Consider the following 19,220-nt stretch of genomic DNA (forward strand, 5'->3'; position numbering starts at 1 on the left):
GAGCAAAGTCTTCTCACAGAAGGTGACCCAGGTAACGCCTGAAGCCTTGCAGTCTATTTCACGTAGGTATCCATGAGAGCGGCCGTACAAACCCAGCAGGTTTATCTCTATTCTGCTAATAATCTGCCCCATTAAAAGGTAATGTCATATCGCTGTTGGACCTTTGGAATGGCTCTGAACTTCGAGGTGGCACAAATTTGGCTCGTGGACCCCAGAGGAGCCACAGGCAGGGGGACAATGACAGTTAGAGGCCGAGCTTAATGACTCCTGGGATGGTTGCCAATAGCGAATCTCCTACTGGTCACACTCGGGCGCTAACGATATACGAGCATCCTCAGGCTGAGTGCTCCTACTTTAAAGGGTCCGGGGAAGCAGACAGACCTGCTCTCACTGTGGGCCACGGCATTGCAGGTCTATTTCTGAGCTGCCAGCCTGGATAAGTTTACTTATCTCATTTAATTTCACTAAATTGACTCGTTTTCTGTGTGGGTATCAAAGAATGTTTCATTAGGCTGTTTTCTTTCCCTGTTTGATGACAGAGGGCGTCAGTAATATTTGAAGGACTTGACAGTAATTAATGCACAGCGGCGAAATATTAAAGTTTGAATTTGTGCATGGAATATTCAGTCGAGTCTCTGCAACTCGCACCAATGAATGTTTTTCTATTAAAATGTTCGCTTCGTACATAAATACGAAGGTTCTTAATTTAACTCATCTAAATTCATCAAAGTGCTTAAATAAATTTCTTTAAAAAGATTTAACAAGGCATTAAAGCTACTGAACAGGAAGCACAAATAAACTGATATGACAACCACAAATGTAAAGCACATATGTCATCATATCAAACTCTGCTTTACTTATGAGACTGAGCACATACAGTGTTCAGTTTTCCAAAACTAGCTGGCTGAAGCTGATATAATTGCAGCTTCCTTCTCATTGGGGACTGAATAAAAGGTGTTTTAGTGACCATTCGTACTTCAGCCAAAGTGGCTGCGTGTAATTGGTTCATTTCTTTGACTCCAAATGGTTTGTGTGGATGGATTTGGATGAGTTTTTTCTTTCTAAGCTGAGACAGGACCTCCGAGATTTAATAGGGTTTTTTTTGCCATTCCAAGTTTCAAATTAAGTCTACATCTTCAAGTACATATCAAATGAAAAGGGCGGTTAAGAAAAATGGGTCTCGATCTTCTCAAGTAAATAATTGCAGACCAATTCTGATCCATGTCTAGGGGCTCTTTTTTTTTGGAGGAGGTGGTCTTGGACTTTACCCGCATTTCTGGTTCATGTCTGATTATTATTACTACTAGTAGTAGTAATAAAAATATAAAAATATTAACTGTCCTGTTCATGTATGCCCAGCACTGGGCATCTCACTGCCCCCTGGTTTGATTCCTGCTGTGTGACAGTGACTGTGTGGAGTGGAGAATAAAGGACCCAAATGCAGACAAAACAAAGCGCGGAAACAAACTTAATGTTAACTGAAAGTGAGCCATTTATTAAAGGCTGGTTTCAAAACTAAAAACTGGCCTAAACTGGGTGAACTAATGCTAAACATAAAAAAACCTTGAGCGTGAACATGAAAAACCTGAACTGTGAAGACTTGGCAAAAGTACATGAAAATCCTGGAAAACCTGCCACGAGCATAGCAGAATAACAGACGACGAGGAATGAGTGAAAACACACACAGGAGATGAGCAGGAAACACATGGAGAAACAGCTGATTAGAATAAACATAGGAAACGTAAACACAGGGGTGACAACAAAAAGAGGTCTAAGAAACAATGGACTATGACGGCAACCTAAGCATAATAGAAATGAGCGTAGATAAACTAATGAACTTGAACCATCAACATCAAAATATGTTAAAACTGAAAACACTGGGTCACATGACCCGGGATCGTGACATGCTGGTGACCTTTGCTTTGAATGAACGATGCTTTCGCCCCATCATGTTTCCACAGTCACTGCTGAATACCCAGCTATGGTTAGTATATCCAGATTTATAATATATATTTAAAGGATAGAGATGCATTTATTAATGAGTCACATCTTCTTGAAATCATTGAGTCGCTGTGTTTAATTATTTGCATCGACTTGATCTGTTTATTTATTTTCTTTCTTTTTTTGTAGTTTTACACTGAACCACAATCACCACTAACTTTCTTATTTTGTTTTTTTTCTCTTGATAAACCATCTGCTCGGTGACACTCGTGTCTTTTGCCCTCTTTTCATTTGCTGGAGCTTTTTTTGTGTTTCTGCCCTCTGCAGTGCTGCTGTGCTTCCTCTAAGATACGCAGCACTCTGAAAACCTAGGCATTATTTACCTCCACCTTCCGTTTCCTGGGATTTTATTACTTTTATTTATTTATTTATTGCCTTGAATGTTTAGCCAGTCCAAAAGCACCTGTTGCCATGGCAATGAGGTGCTTTTCTGATTTGTACGACTTCACTTGAGCCTTTCCATTCGATACAAAGAAAGCAAAAAGGAGGAAGTGCTCTGGGAACTACACGGTGTCAGACCCCCTCAGACCCCCTCGCTGTCATCTTTGAAACATAATCCACGGGCCAGACGTCGTCGTCTCCATCTTCTCTTTCCTATTTTCTCTACCCGACCCTGCTTCTGTCTGGAAACAGATACCATCGTATTGATCGGTTCCTCCCGTCTTCTTCTGCCGTAATTCATCTCTGAAATCATGTCATCAGCTGATAGTTTTAATGCCATTGTTGAGAAGAGCAGGTGTGTGTGTGTGTGTGTGTGTGTGTGTGTGTGTGTGTGTGTGTGTGTGTGTGTGTGTGTGTGTGTGTGTGTGTGTGTGTGTGTGTGTGTGTGTGTGTGTGTGTGTGTGTTAGACTGGTACAAATATCTACAGACATGCTGGTGCCTCACACCTCCCACCTGTTTCTTGCGGGTGAAGCTGTACATTCTGTCAATGGGAACAGGATTCACTGGATTTTTTTGTTTGCTCGCTTTCACATAGACCAACTTTCCTGGGGAACAATTACTGAGCATCTGCAGTGTGCTCCTGTTTGGCTTTGCCCCCCAAGCTGTTATACAGACCTGGGATCTCGCCGGCCATCAGCCCGTAAAGTTGAAGACGCTGTGAATATCTTGTTTGACAAGTACTTTAATCAGAAAAAATGAAACTCTAAGGAGCAGCAGCAAACTTGATGAGCAATCCCTGCTCTTTAAAAGCACTTTTGCAGTGGAGTAGGTCACGGGAAATTGAATAGGTTCATGTAAGCTGAGTGTAAAATGTTTTATCTGCAAATTTACTGGATAATGGCAAAACTTACATTCGCTCCTCTGAAGTGGTTCTTTCATGGGGGGAGCTGATTTTTCTGAGTCATTTTGGGGCCATTTTAGACCCTCAGTGTGGCTGGATGTGAGTGGGAGCAGAGGCACTGTGAAGGTAGATGTAAGCACAGTGTGTTAGAAATGGGCTTTATAACAGCTATATAACAGCAGTTTTCCTGGAAGAACTACTGTTAAGTATCCATTTCATGGGTCAGACAAAAACAAACGTTATTAATATTTCATTTTATTTAGTAAACATAAACAGGGCGATGTTTGTGAACTTTAAAAACACCATCAATGTGGTCTGTTTTGTCATGAAGCAGGTGTAAATAATTAATCTTCATTTGCTCCTGTTATCTTTTGAGCGCCCTGTAGTGGAATTGCAGCCAATTGGCTGAAGGTGAAGAAGCTCTCTGTGGATTGGCTCTGCTGTTAGTGTGTATTTAATGTAGAAAAAGGAAAACCACTTGAATATGTTGGTTTTATTAGTAAGACTTGATTGTGCAAAAGTTACTTACAATATGCAAACAAATAAAACTGATTCCTTACAGGGAAACGTGCTGTGAGATCATCGTTCCACAGTTTTTGAACAGGATGTGACTTCCCGGTGTGTTTGTTTGTGTTATTAAACCAAAGTCATGTAGTTCAGAAGATAAATGCCCAAAGGGAAAAATAAAATGTTGTCAATCAGTTCCAGCCATGTCAACAAATGTCCCGGCTTTTCATCATTGCAGAGCCTTTTTCAGTTTTCCTCTGCAACTCTTTCAAAATGATAAGACAGAAGTAAAGTGCACTGGCAAGCCTCCATTATATCTGAAAATGGTGACCGGCGGAGCTTTAACAGCATGACACAGAGTAGTCTGTACATGGGTCGTCAGGTTGTCTAGGGTTAAATAAGCCTGAGAGCGTGTCTGGCAGTCGAATTATTCATGGTTTGTTACCAACTTCTGTTTGGCTTGTAGACTTATTGAAGTGTTTTTCTGCTTTGGGCAACAGTCTTTGCACGACCAGAGCAATACAAGCACTTTCCTTCCAAGATAATTTGATGTCATCTGCCTGCAGCAACTTGTTTAAGGTGCCTTTTATTGGCTTGTGGTGAGCGTGCACCTGCTCCACACGGGAAAAGCAGAAGCTGTGGTGCTGAAAGCAGCTCGCAGTGGTTTTCATTAATGTGTGGGGAAATTTCAGAAGGAGGAAACAAGGATGTGATTTGGGTTCATATATAGATAACGCTGAGATTGATCCCTTTGTTTAAACCCATTAGTAATAAAGTTACCAAAAATAATGTTTTTACACAAAACTTTCTCAGACCTCCCAAGATTCGGTCGAAGGCAGAAGAAGGACACCGTCTGCTGGTCAGGACGAAAAAGGGTTCAGTAGAGAGAATAGAATAGAATACAATACAATAGAATAGAATATTGATCCCAAAGAGGAAATGTATTTCTAGTAGTGATGGGTATCGTTTAGGTTTTATCCGATACCGGTGCCAAATCGGTACTTTTGAAACGGTGCCGGTGCTCAAACGGTGCTCAAACCGGTGCTTAAAGAATGGAGAACACAAAATTGGTCCAAAAACCTCTCATGTTCAGCTGTTTTTTTGTAAAAAGATAACAATGTTAGCCTTTTCTGCAGCTATGGGGCATATATGGTATCACTCTTGGCTGGAAGCAGTGCTTAAACAATGGAAAAACCACAAACTTAAATCCTCTCATGTTTAACTGTTTTCCACTTTTTCTTTGGTCATTTTAGCCTTTTTGGCCAGGGTGAAGGGAGTATCTGCCATCAAACAAGAAGACAGCCGCATGTAGCTATGATGATGTTTGCTAGTTCACCTTACATGCATTAATGTAATAACGTGGTTAGCCTACTCAACGTAAATTACACACGAACAACATGAAGCTACTCACGCAGAGAAGAACGGCTGCTGCTGCATCATCATCCTCATCATTTCTGCTACACTGGCAGGGCTAGGGGCCAGGACTCTCCTCTTCGGGTTCTTGGGGGATGTTGCAAACTCCGGGTCGATAACAGGCACCACACCCGCAGTAGATGTGCTCGGTGTGAGGTCTCGCAGCAAGCTATCATACGGCGCATTTCTGGGCTTTTGAAAAAAAACGCTATGCGTCGCCAGGTGTTTCATCGGATTCTTGGTGTTACCTCCTTTGACAGTATCACAGTATCAGCTTAAAGCACTTGTTGCTGCTGAGTTTGCATCTTCTGCTGTGAAGTACAGCCAGACTTTTGACCGCTTCGCCTTGGGCATTTTTAATCTGTAGCTCTGCTCTAAAAGAACGCACGTACCTGGACCCGCCTACTATCCTCGGAAACGTAAAATGATTGGCTAGAAGTGTATCTCAGCTCAGGAAAAAAAAGCACCGAAATAAAGCACCGAAATGTGCGCTGCTTTTCGGTCTGGTTACTACCGTTTATGTCAGAACCGGTGCCATCATGGCACCGGACACCGGTACCCATCCCTAATTTCTAGTTTAAAAGTTCCAAACAGTACAGCCACCATATACATGCAAAGCACAACAAACCACAATCTGAGTAACGCTAAACATCAGTATAACTGTTATGCTGCACTCAGTGACCTCGTTAGTACAGACTGCTGTACAGATCACTGATTGAACAAGACACAGAGAAGCTCTTTATCTTCTAACAGAAGGTAACCGTTCATATTGCGAGTACAGGGTCGCACAGAGTAACCCTCGTTGTAACACTTGCTGTTAATAAAGAGTCAGGACTGTGATGGGCGTCGTGGCTGTGATTTTCATGGCTGTCTGCAACCTTCATCTCACTGTTACTGAGAGATCTCTAAACTGTGCTGTTATTCCATATCTGATTACACAGAAGTGTCATTTCTTTATTTAACATTTATTTAACCAGGAAGTTAACGTCTCTTTGTCAAGGAAAACTTCCCCAAGACGTCACACCATTACAGTGTTACAAGTTTAAAGTTAAATATCTGCATTTAAAGTAAATAATAAATAAATAAGCAAAAACAGGAGAACTCAAAGTAAAAGCAAAGCATCTACAGGTCTCCAGCTGAGCAGCACCACCTGAATGTCTCACAGGACCCCAGAACAAGACGAGCAATAATAGTGATCTAAGAAAAAACAGGCTCGCCAAATCTAGTCAATACAGTTTCAGTCATAATACAAATTACAGAAAATCCTTAATATCACAGTGGCTGACACGGCCGTCTTCTAAGAATATGGAATACAATGCAAATGTATTACATATATGTATCATATGTTTGTTTTCATCAGAAAAACTTATGACAGGAGCAGAGGACAGGAAGGTGTCAGCATGTGGGGAGGAGCTACAATAACAAGGCGTTCATTATAATCATTACCAAGAGAGGACGAGCGGCGAGTGTGGTGGACAAAGATGGGTTTGCTCTGGGGAAGGACACCATGGGGACGGTGGGATGTTTTAAAGGTCAAAACTAAGATTTGTCCTTTTTTCATGCTTTTTAGGTTAAAAGTGTTTCTGGTGTTTCACACAATCAAAGCGGTGACATTTGGCATGTTCATCACTTTAAGTTAAGGTTCTAGGCTGGTTACAGCTGTACGAGAAGGTTGATCAGAGATCAGTGGTAGCTTGGATAGCTTGGTGTCTCTATAGGCTGGCTACAACACACAGAGACAGAAACCTGCTGGGGTTTTATTTGTTTGTGTTAAAATGTTGAAATATTAGAATTCCCTCACCAAAACAGTGGGACGGTCTTCTCAGAGAGGCTTTTAGTGAAGCTGACCTCAGAGTAAGGCTCCGACACAGTTGAGGTCAGGTTCAGTAACTTGAATTAGTTGAGGTGAAGCCTAGCAGACGACTGCCTGCTGCTGCCTCCTCTGTGATTATGATCTGTCAGCAGAAGCAGCCACTACCTAATGGCAAAATTAGCTTTAGGGACCAACCTATTAACGTGTTCATCTCTTCTGTAATGTTGGACCTTTTAAAATGGGAGCTTTGGGAACTAACTCATCTGTGGAAATCTGTGGAAATAGCCACAAGGACCTGATGTATTTGGCACTTTTTGGTTTAATTTGCTTGCTTTCAGCAGATTTAATCCATCAGTCCTTCCATTTGCTTTTATTTATCCAGGGCCGGGGCACAGGGCAACAACCTAAGCAGAGAAGCCCAGACCTCCTTCCCCTCAGACACTTCCTCAGGCTTATCCAGGGGAGCACCAATATAATAAAACTCCAAAATCTAATCATCATAAGGATTACTATAAGCAGATGTCATTAATGTGCACCGCAGCGAGGCAGTGGTCCTTAATTCGAGCCTTCCCTTCCCTGGTTTAGGCTCCAGCACCCTGGCAACCATGGCTTTAAAAGATGATTTGAATAGCGTCCGACTGATCGCTGACCTTATGTTAAATTAGAGAAAAATCTATTTTGGAGAAACAAAATGCACTCTTGTGTGTTCAGTATTTGGTGTCTTAATTAGGTTATTTTAATGGTATTGCACAGATAAATTGGTGCATCCAAGTTTCCCCAGCAAATAACTGTATTTACAGCAGCGGGAGGGTCTGTGTGGGAATGACTAAAAACAATGTTCCTGGTAATGAAGGGATGTGTCATATGGCTCAGTGGTGTGGTTTTAAAAGTAGACGACAGCTCTTTGTTACAGGGGGAAAAAAGTTACAAAAAATGTTTATTTCACAGAGTTTTGGATAGTAAATAAATAATATTAGCAGCTGAAGCTTTTTAAGTCAGATTTGATCTTGGGTATGTACTTGTACTAGTTAGTGGATTTCCCTCCTCCCTCTCCTTCATCTTTTCTCCTTCATCACCAAACTTGTCTTCTTACTTTCTTAACGGTGACTCACAAAGCTGCACCACACTGTGTATCGGTCTCTGTTTCAAACATGGTCATTAACTGTTTTCGTTGTTCCTGCCATCACAGGACGCACAGATAGTCACATTTTTTTAATTGCTCATTTGTGCCAGTTATTGTTGGCTATTGTCCATCGTTGCACCCCAGGATTAAAACAAAGGGAAACCCTGTGCAGTATGTTAACAATTCAGCTGTTATGCAAGCATGAGGGTTTACTTTTCTTAGGACACGAAACACTGAGAATCGTTACACAATCGCAATGCACCCATTTTAGTATCCACCTCTGTCCTTACCTGTTAGATAAATGTTTGGGTTTTTTAATAATTTGTAATGACTAACAAGAAAGCCTGCACTTCTTTCTTCTGCCCCCTCATTTTCTCTCGATTAAACTCAATATTTTCACCTCCTCAGTTTATCAGCCACGTCGTGACTCCCAGCACAGCAGAGGACTCTGTCCCTCTCCCAGTTTCAAGTTGCTTTATTGCCTTTCCATGTAAATACATCTCTGGTGCCAAAGCATATGAAGGAAGATAGAGGGGAAAAAATTAAAAATAAGCATTGGGGATGCCTGTACTGGCTGACTGGCCATCGATCACAGGCTGGTTTGATTCCTGGCTGTTCCCGTCCAGATGTCTTCCTGTATTTAACTAAGATGCAGAGCACCAAAGAGCTCTGCTGAACACTAACAGTTTTATTTTGTAAGTTCTACTCTTGGTTGGTTCGGTAATACCTAATAACAGAATGATCCTCCAGAACGCACTGTAGTCCACAGCAGGGGTGGAACATATGTCTTGAGTAGCTGTCTGATATGCAAAAGAAGAGAAATAACAGATGCGTCTGTTTAAAAGTGCAGCCAAACAAACTCACCTGTGAGAATTTAATGTGAAACTTTCTCCCAACAAAGTTTAAAAATCTCAGGAAACAGGAAAATGAAAATATGCACTTTCACCATCCCGTGAATTCTGCCTCACGCTGCATGCGTTGCTCCCTGAGTGGTAACTACACATTGCAAATAAGTTTACTCAGTCATCTCACCAGGTGAAAACTCTGCCTGTAGTTCTGATTCTGCTGAAGAATCTCAAAGGATGATCACAAACAAGTTCTGCGTGTACTCTCAGGCTGCACAGGAAGTCTTATATTTATGTACTTATACTGCTTATACTGTACGTCTCAAGTATTTTCAACAAGAGAGGAGAAAGTCCCTGAATGGTTGTTGCTGTGGTTGCTGTGGCTCATTAGGTAGAGCAGCGTGAGTGGTATGATCCCTGGCTCCTGCAGTACAGGAGCGACATATGGATCATCCATGAATATGTGAATGAATAAAGTGGTTTTAAAAATGGTCAAATGTTTTTATTAAAAAGCTTAATATAAATGCCAATCTATTTTTGTGTCCAAGTTTTTTCCTCGATTCAGCAGAGGTCATAAAGTGCAAAGTACCAGAAAGTGCCAAACCCGCTTTCCAACTTGCAAATATATTCATGCAGCTCAGTTTGTATTTTGCACATGCATAGAAAAAAAGCACATCTCCTTTTTGACACTTTTGTGAGACGCATCATTCTTTTATCTCCACATCTCTTCTTTTTCTGCTTTCAAATTCTGTATACAGTATGTTCAGTAGAGACACACAGACTGAGGACATTCATGTCTGTCTTCCTCACTGTTTGACAGAAGTACAAGAATCTGAGTTTCTCCTTCTTTTTCCAAACAGAAAGACCGTTTTGTGAAGCTCCTGGATCAGCTGCACAACTCCCTGCGTATCGATCTCTCCATGTACAGAGTGAGTCAGAGCTTCCAGCTGCTGATAATAGTTTCTTAACTGCAAACAGAGAATACGGTCGTATTAATTCAGTCGTTCACAAGATAGCACACGATAGAGGGCAGAAGTCAAACTAGACTACACGGACTACTTACTACATATTTCACCCCCTTCTGCTGTAAGGCAGTTTCCTTATTTCCTGCCAAAAATAACAATAAAAAAATCACCCAGCTGTTGTCCGTTTTCTTTATTTTAAGTTAATTCTGGACCTACAGAAATATGTGAATATAGCATTGGTTTCCATTTGTAGCCAAACGTTTTGCTTGTTATACAATTGAGTGCTTGATTCGATGATTGTTACAGTTTCATCACCATTATGAACAAGAGTTACAGAATATAAGAGCCTAGAAGAGCCTGACCTAAATAGGCTGATGCATTTTAGAAGAAACATAATTAACCAAGTGTTCGTGTGTGTTTATGTGCAGAATAACTTCCCAGCCAGCAGCAAGGCTCGCCTCAGTGACCTCAAATCTACTGTGGATCTTCTCACCAGCATCACTTTCTTCAGAATGAAGGTAGAATCAGCTCATAGTGTATAATCATTAATATCATAGCACTAATACCAAACAGACAAAACACTGCTGTTATATTATAAGGTTAGATACCTTTAATGATGAAGTATTGACTCAAAGTATTAAATGTATTTTATAGATTTTAGCTTGTTTATAGAGCTTATGTAGATGGATGGATAAATAGATGTTTTTGATACACTTTATATGAAATATACATTTTTTTCCCCTTTGTAATCAGGTTGGTTGGGTTGCTGTTGGATTAGGACATCATAGTTGCACTGTAGTGCAGCATGCTACAATTAAAAGCTATACTTTAGCTGTTAGCAGTAGCGCATGGTCAAAGTAGCTAATTATTTTACTTGAATCTCTCTCTTCCAATTATGTCCTTCCATCTATTGTCTTATCATGTTAATTACACCTTCCTCTGTCTCTTCCTCGCTCTCTTGTTGGGAAGGCTGTCCCTCCTGCTACACTTCTCTGTGGCTAGTGCTAGGAACAGCAAGGGCCTTATATTAGTTCTTGCTGGTACTACGGTGTAGCTGCAAACACAAAATTTAAAGCATTGGTAAAATAAAGAAAAGAATGTAAAATACAGTAACAATGTATACTATACAGAAACACTGCACTGCCACCCCACGTCCCCTCTCTGGAGATTATAGCGTCCTGCTTTTTATCAGGCAAATTTATATTCTAGATTAATAACATGATAACATTGATATTCACCCACTGTGTTCTGTCTTCCCACTCCAATACCCGGTCTCATGCAGGTCTTGGAACTGCAGAGTCCTCCCCGTGCAGCCAACGTGGTGCGAGATTGCGTCAAGGCCTGCCTGAACTCCACCTACGAGTATATCTTTAACAACTGTCTGGAGCTCTTCAACCGCCAGTTTCAACCCGCCGTCCAAGCAGTGAGTGGCTAAGTATCGACATGTTTTAAGCTTCCACAACAGATCAATACATCTTCTGGGAAATTTGTAAATGTTTGACTGAGAGACGTGATAATACAACAGTATTTCCCATCAGCTACAACCAAACCCTAAACAATATGTCTGTTAGAGTGATAGAAAGCAGTAGTTTGCTCTCTATCACTATCCAGTGTTGTATAGTGTTACAAAGATCTATGAGTTACTTTTCATGTGACTACAGTGGTTTCTCCCTATTCTGTGGTTGATTTAACAATATTTAAATAAAGCAAACACCAGATTTAACTCTCAGTTTTTACATCAACTCCTCAAATTGCAATATTAATCACATTAATCTGCACTGCAGCCTGGTTTAAGTGATGCTCTAATGAACCCCTATCTGTAGCAGCCACAAAAATATTTCCAGAACAAGGGAAATTTTTAACCTTGCCAAGAGAGATTTTTGTATCAGTGTGTCTAAAGTCATTAAACCATTCGAGTCCCTGAATAAATTAAAAATATGTATTAATGGTGTTATTTTCAGCTTCATGGAGTGTACAAAATCTTATCACATAAATATGGAGCAAGAACATTTTTTAAAATGTGTCATATTATGATAAATTATTCATCGAAATTTCAACTGTCAAGAAAACTTCTGAACTTGTTTTGTTTTCTGCTTCCGTGTAGAACTGAAACATGTCAGGCAAGTCAATTCTTCCTTTATTTCATATTCTTTTTCACGTATGCAGCCCGAGCCAGACAAGAAAAAGAAGAAGAAGAAGAAGGAAAAAGCAGAGGGTCAGGAAGCTGAAGATGATGATGAAGAGGAGGAGGATGAAGAAGAAGAGTTGGAAGAGGAGGAGAAGAAAGAGGAGAGTCAACCGGAAGAGCAGGGCCCAAGCATCCAGAATCTGGACTTTTGGCCTAAACTCATCACACTCATTGTGTCCATCATTGAGGAGGATAAGAACTCGTACACACCCATCATTAACCAGTCAGTGTTTTCCTTTTGTCTTCCATTTTCTAATTCTGGGAAATGTGTTGTTGCAGAAGTTGTCTTCATGGAGCAGAACTATCAAGTGTATTATATTTTTGAACTTATATATCTATTGTAATGAATGTTTAAAGACATATAGTACATTTTATTCATACATAAGCTCATTGTGCTTAACACAAGATAAAAACATAAGAACCTGAGTAGGTTTTGCCTTAAGGCAGTGAAAACAGCTAAAACAAGACTGTTTACTACAAAAGTATAGAAGTATAAAAGATCAACTAGGAACTAAAGGTGGTAGGTATTTTTTAATAAAAAATAATAATAACAAAATAAATAACACTTTTATTGTTGAGCAAACTGTGTGGTCTGTGGAGGTGCTAGATTTAAAAAAAATCTCCAAAACACAAAAGCTTTGTACGTTGCAATAGAATCTTTTCTTTTGTTATAAACAATCTTTTTATTTTTATTTATTCAACTATTTTTACTGCCACAAGGCATTGCAAAACCAGGACAAGTCCCAGTAAATCTACTTCTGGTTTGCTATAGATCAATGGAAGTAACATTTAAAAAAACCAACATGGCCAGGGTTGAACCAGAGCTTTTGATCAATAAGGTTTAAAAGTTAACAACATAAAACAATTGCGCGCTTGCAACTAGTGCAAAATGCTGCGGCACGATTTTTAAGTGGCAGAAGGAAAGTCGACCACATCGCTCTGGTTTTGGCTTCTCTACATTGGCTTCCAGTTGAATTTAGGATCCGTTTTAAAGTTCATTTATTGGTTTTAAAATCTCTAAATGGTCTGGCACCTGTTTATTTGTCTGACTTGTTGAAGCCCCACGTCCCCATTCGTTCGCTTCGGTCAGCTGAGCAGCTGCTGCTTTCAGTCCCTAAGTCACAGCTGAAACTTGGAGGAGACCGAGCGTTCTCTGTTGCAGCTCTGATGCTTTGGAATAACCTTCCTCTCCATATTAGACAAACTACATCAGTGCCAGTTTTTAAGTCCTGATTAAAAACCTATTTTTATTCCCTGGCTTTTAACTCTGTGGGTAACTGACATTTTTATTAATTTTATTGCTCTGTCTGGTTTTTGCTATTTTATTCCTATATTTATATTTGTATTGTTCAGCACTTTGGTCTGCCAGGTGTGTTTTTAAAGTGCTATATGCATAAATGATGATGATGATAAAACAAACAGGTTTTAAAAACCAGACAGTGGGATCTGTGTGTGCTACTAAACTCAAATAACTATTTTTTGGTCAGTTGTTAGCTTAGATTAGAGCTTAACACAGATATTGTGTTCAAGTTAAGATATTAAATGATATCCTGGATAAACCCCCAATCGTATAATGTTTGGGCTCAGTGAAGCATAAGCAAAGTAACAGCAGCCAACCAGATGATCAAGACAAGTTTAAAGGGTAACATTTAACAACATTTCCAAAAATCCTTCAGATTCCAGTTACACTGGAAGGGAAAGGGGCTGCAGTGACCCCCATTACTTGCAGAGTAACGAGTATTTTTACTGTCTTACTTCTTTATTCCTCCAGGTTTCCTCAAGAGCTCATTGTGGGTAAAGTCAGCGCAGAGGTCATGTGGATGCTCTTCGCTCAAGACATGAAATATGCCCTAGAGGGTAAGACTATATCTTTGCATACTTGGACAGTATATGTGTGTGTGTGACAGAGACATCTCAGAGATACCAACTCCTCCTTCTTCCCTTCTGCATTCACACTGTCTTTTCTTCAATCCATCATCTCCTTCAGTGTTGGATAAGATTGACCACTACCACTGGAAAAATGGTGAGATTAGAGATAAAAATATGGAGATACAGTCAGAAAAGTCAGTAATCGGGATTCCAGAATAGGGTTAAACATCTCCTGAGACCATTTCTATAAAAACTTGTTCAAACCTCTCAGCACTGAGCTAAAACACACTGACAGTAAGCATCAGAGAGTAAGAATGTTCATTGTAATATCAAATAAAAGTGTGTGCAAAGTTCTGAGACTGTTGCTGATAAGGGGAAAATACAGGAAGCAGGTGTTAGTGTTTAACATTTTTAGAGCTGAATTATTGATGTTTTTATAACATCAGTGATTTCCCAGGAGCCTCCACTTTAGAAATGTGTGGACTCTAGTTGGGTTCTTTCAAGATAAGTGCATATAGGTTAGTCATCATAACGAGCTAACTTCGCTACCTAACAGTCAGCTGAGATCTGCTTAGCTGCTCAGTATTCTGACTTTTGATCGTGTCTCACGTCAGACTTGTAGAAACTGTAAAAGCTAGTGTCCTAAAACACATCGCCTGAGCAGGTGTTTAAAGCTTGGCTGTGACCCTGTGTGTTGAGTTTAGATGATTTGTTTTTAGTTTTGTAGTTGTTTCACAGCAACAAAGAGGAAACTTGCGAAAAAGTAGATTTTAGTAGCAAATTTGACTGGTGGCTGGTTTTCCAGCCTTCTGTTTTGTGCGTAGTGTACTTTCCAGCTCCTCTAGTATTTTTCTTCTAACATGTTTTTCTGAAGCCGTTCTCATCTCAGTTATTGCTGCCACAAACTTGCTTCTCTTTCAGTTTCTATTCTTATTGCTTTTGTCATATTTCTGTTGCCATCTCAGCTCCCGCTACATTTCGTATCCGCAAAGTTGACTTCTACGCTGGTAAGAGTGTGTGTGTGATGAGTGTGCATGTACGCATTTCTTTTGTCTTCAGTAGTTTCCTAAGGGTTTTTTTTTTTTTGCACCAGTAAAACTTATTTAACTGCATTTATCTTTTACTTAATTAAATTAGAACAAACATTCTCCCTTTATTCTATCTATGTGTGTACATCCTTCTTCATAAATGATGCAGATGTTGTTTCTCTGTATAATTTATCAATTTTTTTTAGGAGTGAGACAATAACGGAGAAAAACGACTGCATCAACTTGCAATCGTGAAAACCAAACTATTAGCCTAGTGGACGTATTACACATATGTAGCAGTTTGAGTATGTAGCAGTTTGAGTATTGGAGTTTTGTTTAATGGTAAAAAGTGTTGATATGAAAAAAGCAGGCATCTCCACGTTCAACCTGGTTACCTCAAAAACAGCTTATAACAGTTTATAATACTGGTATAATTATTAATGTTCAACATGTTATCAAATGATCTGTAACGTAATCAGTGTGAGGACTAGGGATGGGTATCGTTTAGGTTTTATCCGATACCGGTGCCAAACCGGTACTTTTGAAACGGTGCCGGTGCTTAAACGGTGCTCAAACCGGTGCTTACATAATGAAGAACACAAACTTTGTCCAAAAACCTCTCATGTTCAGCTGTTTTTTTGTAAAAAGATAACAATGTTAGCCTTTTCTGCAGCTATGGGGCATATATGGTATCACTCTTGGCTGGAAGCAGTGCTTAATCAATGGAAAAAACACAAACTTTGTCCAAAAACCTCTCATGTTTAACTGTTTTCCACTTTTTCTTTGGTAATTTTAGCCTTTTTGTCCAGGGTGAAGGGAGTATCTGCCATCAAACAAGAAGACAGCCGCATGTAGCTATGATGATGTTTGCTAGTTCACCTTACATGCATTAATGTAATAACGTGGTTAGCCTACTCAACGTAAATTACACACGAACAACATGAAGCTACTCACGCAGAGAAGAACGGCTGCTGCTGCATCATCATCCTCATCATTTCTGCTACACTGGCAGGGCGGGGCCAGGACTCTCCTCTTCGGGTTTTTGGGGGATGTTGCTAACTCCGGGTCCGATAACAGGCACCACATCCGCAGTAGATGTGTATCAAAATCCTCATAGATTTTAAACCTGTCTTTACTTTGGCTGTTGTGGCTGTTGTTTTTTGCAGAACATGAGAAGCATAAGCTCTGTAAGACTGCTGACTACATGAACCTGCACTTTAAGGTCAAGTGGCTGTACAACGAGTACGTTAAGGAGCTGCCTGCCTTCAACGACGCTGTGCCAGAATACCCTGCGTGAGACCGTGTTTTCTCTCTCATTATTTCTCCTTCAGACAAAGGAGAGCTCTTGTTGATTGATTTTTCTGACTTTCCAATTAGATTTGGTGTGATGTTGCATACCAAACACACTCGAAGCATTTCTCTCTGGGTTTTGACACTAGAAATATGGAGGAATAATAACATTAGCCAGAAGAGTTATCAGCGAGCACATTTTTTTCCCAAGGCCTTTGCTCTGTTTCACAGTTTAGATAACCAAAATTCAATAGGTTCACGGAGAAATGACCTTTTAATACAAAGGCACAAGATGTTTTTACACTTAAATATTTCTGTTCTACAAACTATAACATGTGGATGTAAAATATAAAACGCCAAACAAATCAGGTAAATTAGAACTGCAATGAAATGAATTTTGGACAGCTGAGCTTTGAAAACGTTTTCAATCTGCAAACGTTCCAGTTTTTCAGGCTGTCAAAGAGAAGATTAAACTTTGTTTAGCTTTGTCTGTTTCCTATTATTCCTTCAGATGGTTTCTCCAGTTTGTCCTTGCCTGGCTCGCTGAGAACGAGGAGGTATCCATGGAGTTTATGCATGGAGCGCTGGAGAGAGACAAGAGAGAAGGGGTGAGTCAGAGACTCGGGAGAAATTATTCTGTTTGCTGAAAGTTGTCACGTCATCGTGAGCAAAACAAAAGTGTCACAGACTCCTTTGAATAAGCAACAAGTTTATCGTCAGAGCTCTCTGTTAGAGTCTGAATGAAGACGTACGCAGGGAAGAGGAGGTAGTGCTCGGTCAAACACAGGATTTTAATCCAGAAGAGCTCATTTCATGTCATGTTTGAAGAAATCTTCGGGGTGGGGGTGGTGGAGTATCAGCAGGCTGGCTGTGATGGGCTGATCTGGCTAAAAAGCCCATTGATTATGTAAACATAAACCAGTGTTTTACCAGCATCATTTTTGACTTTTTGCTAAGTGGATGAATTTTTTTTTTAAAGCACAAACTGTTTAATAATCTGTGGATGCATAAAAAGCGAGACAAAAACGTCATCTTGCAGCTCTGATCCTGATCTTGCTTTTTTCCACGTCATTGTCGTGATGATCATGGTCAAAAATCAGATGTGTGTGTGCTCTAGTTTTATCAGTCTGGGCTGCAAAACCAACCGTATTATTTTTGTTGCTGCTGTTTTTGAACAAAGGCTTACGTCAGAGCTTGTAGCCTTACACGGTTTCGTTGTGTCAAGCCTCACTGTCAGCCCCCGGTCCCTTAGAGATCTCCCACACTGTCCTTAGCTGAAAGTCAAAGCGCTGAGGCTTCGGGCACATTCGAGTATCTGGGCTGAGCACCGGCACAGCGTACACGTGGGTTCCAGCCTTTATTCAGGTGTGCCTCTCGATAAACACATTTGGCACTCCTGTTTATTTGTGGGGAGCTGGTGGGAGGAGATGTTATTGCTAGTGAAGCCATGTGAACTGATGATGTGCGGACATTATGAACGTCATGGCTACGCTTTCTAAATAAAGGTATGCGTACGTCTCCGCGTGTAATAAAAAAGAGAGATTTTTAGTTATGCATTCCTTGTTTTTCTTGTCAGTTTCAACAACGTCGTTATCCGAGCATCAAAAACTGTCCTCTTTGAAGAAAATGTATAATTTCACTCTATAAAGTTTCAGTGAACGTTTCTGTATTTCCTGTAAATTGAATCAGAATTGAATCATGGGAAACGGGAACGATTTGCTGGCTTCTCGCTTAGTGAAAATGAAACGTTATGTTTGTGATCTCGTCCATTATGAGCGATATTACTTTACAAGGTTTGCCTAAATGTGATAAATTTATGTTTTCTTGCCATTTGGACACTGCTGAGGTCACAGTGCTTACATGAGGCAGAGGAGGGGATGTGAGATGCAAAGTGGAAGGTGACGCACATCCTAAAAATAAAAAAGCACAAATATAAATGACTCCAGAAGTTTCAGACATCCTGATAAAAGATCGCATGAAAGCTGCTAAAATGTGAGCATTTCTGTTGCAGGTTGTGCCTGTGATTTAAAATATATATTGTCTGGCTGTTGTTAAAATAAACCTACAAAACAGCACAAGCACATCTAATATCACATAACAGATACAACCTGATTGTGCTTGATGCGCCCAGCAGCTGAGAGCACAGAGGAAGAGTTGTTGATCATGTTGTTGTCATGGCACCAGAGTGCAACCGCAGTAGAAAAACGATGCAGTAAAAAGGAAAGCTTTCTGCAGTAATGACAGAATAAAAGACCGCTTCAGACTCGTGACCTTTTGTTCAAATTCTCCCTTTGGTTCCTTCTGCTTTTGGACAACTTTTCGTAGATTAGAAGAATGATGAACAAGTGTTTGTCTGCCTCCTGTTGGTCCCCAAGCTGCACTCTGCCGTCCTATTTGTTGGTTTATTGTGCTAAGACAGCTATTGTGTGTCCTAAAGGAGGTTTGGCCCTTTTTGTGGCCTGAGCAGGTGGTTATTTTCAGTCATGCTCACACGGCTTGGCCTGCATGTGCATTTTCAAACATCGAAAGATTAAACATTTATATATGTCTGTGAAGGTTCTCAGTCATCCAGGTCATCGTAGTCAAAGGATATAAACCTAGTGGGTTACTCCCACTAGGTTTATATCTGGGACTCTCCACCATTTGACCTTAGAACTGAAGAAGCTTCTCGGATGAGAGGTGAAACGTCTTCAAGCAACTTAAAGAAGTCCAGACGCTTTTCTTTGCAAGCTCCTTTGAAAACGTTTAGATACGTTTTTTCTCATTTTATCTTGACTCATAAAAATCATTAAGAAAGTGGTAAAAATGGAGCATAGAGGTTACATAGTTGCAGGTGGATGTGATGTTGGAGCTGAACCTTTTGTGGAGTATATAAGATGCAAAAGAGCAATACAT

The 19,220-nt window shown here is 40.2% G+C and overlaps 1 protein-coding gene across 1 annotated transcript in view; it reads left to right on the forward strand.

The window, feature by feature from the left end:
• The window catches only part of unc13ba (unc-13 homolog Ba (C. elegans)), a 182,796-nt gene that overhangs the window by 135,031 nt on the left and 28,545 nt on the right, over window positions 1-19,220 (forward strand). Inside the window, exons 23-29 of the mRNA XM_026186060.1 lie at window positions 9,846-9,914; window positions 10,379-10,468; window positions 11,233-11,373; window positions 12,132-12,361; window positions 13,910-13,995; window positions 16,202-16,328; window positions 16,837-16,933. Coding sequence (XP_026041845.1) covers window positions 9,846-9,914; window positions 10,379-10,468; window positions 11,233-11,373; window positions 12,132-12,361; window positions 13,910-13,995; window positions 16,202-16,328; window positions 16,837-16,933 — 840 coding nt within the window. The remainder of the gene's footprint in view (window positions 1-9,845; window positions 9,915-10,378; window positions 10,469-11,232; window positions 11,374-12,131; window positions 12,362-13,909; window positions 13,996-16,201; window positions 16,329-16,836; window positions 16,934-19,220) is intronic.

The sequence above is a fragment of the Astatotilapia calliptera genome, chromosome 12 (genome assembly GCF_900246225.1).
Source record: "Astatotilapia calliptera chromosome 12, fAstCal1.2, whole genome shotgun sequence".
NCBI classification, from domain to species: domain Eukaryota; kingdom Metazoa; phylum Chordata; class Actinopteri; order Cichliformes; family Cichlidae; genus Astatotilapia; species Astatotilapia calliptera.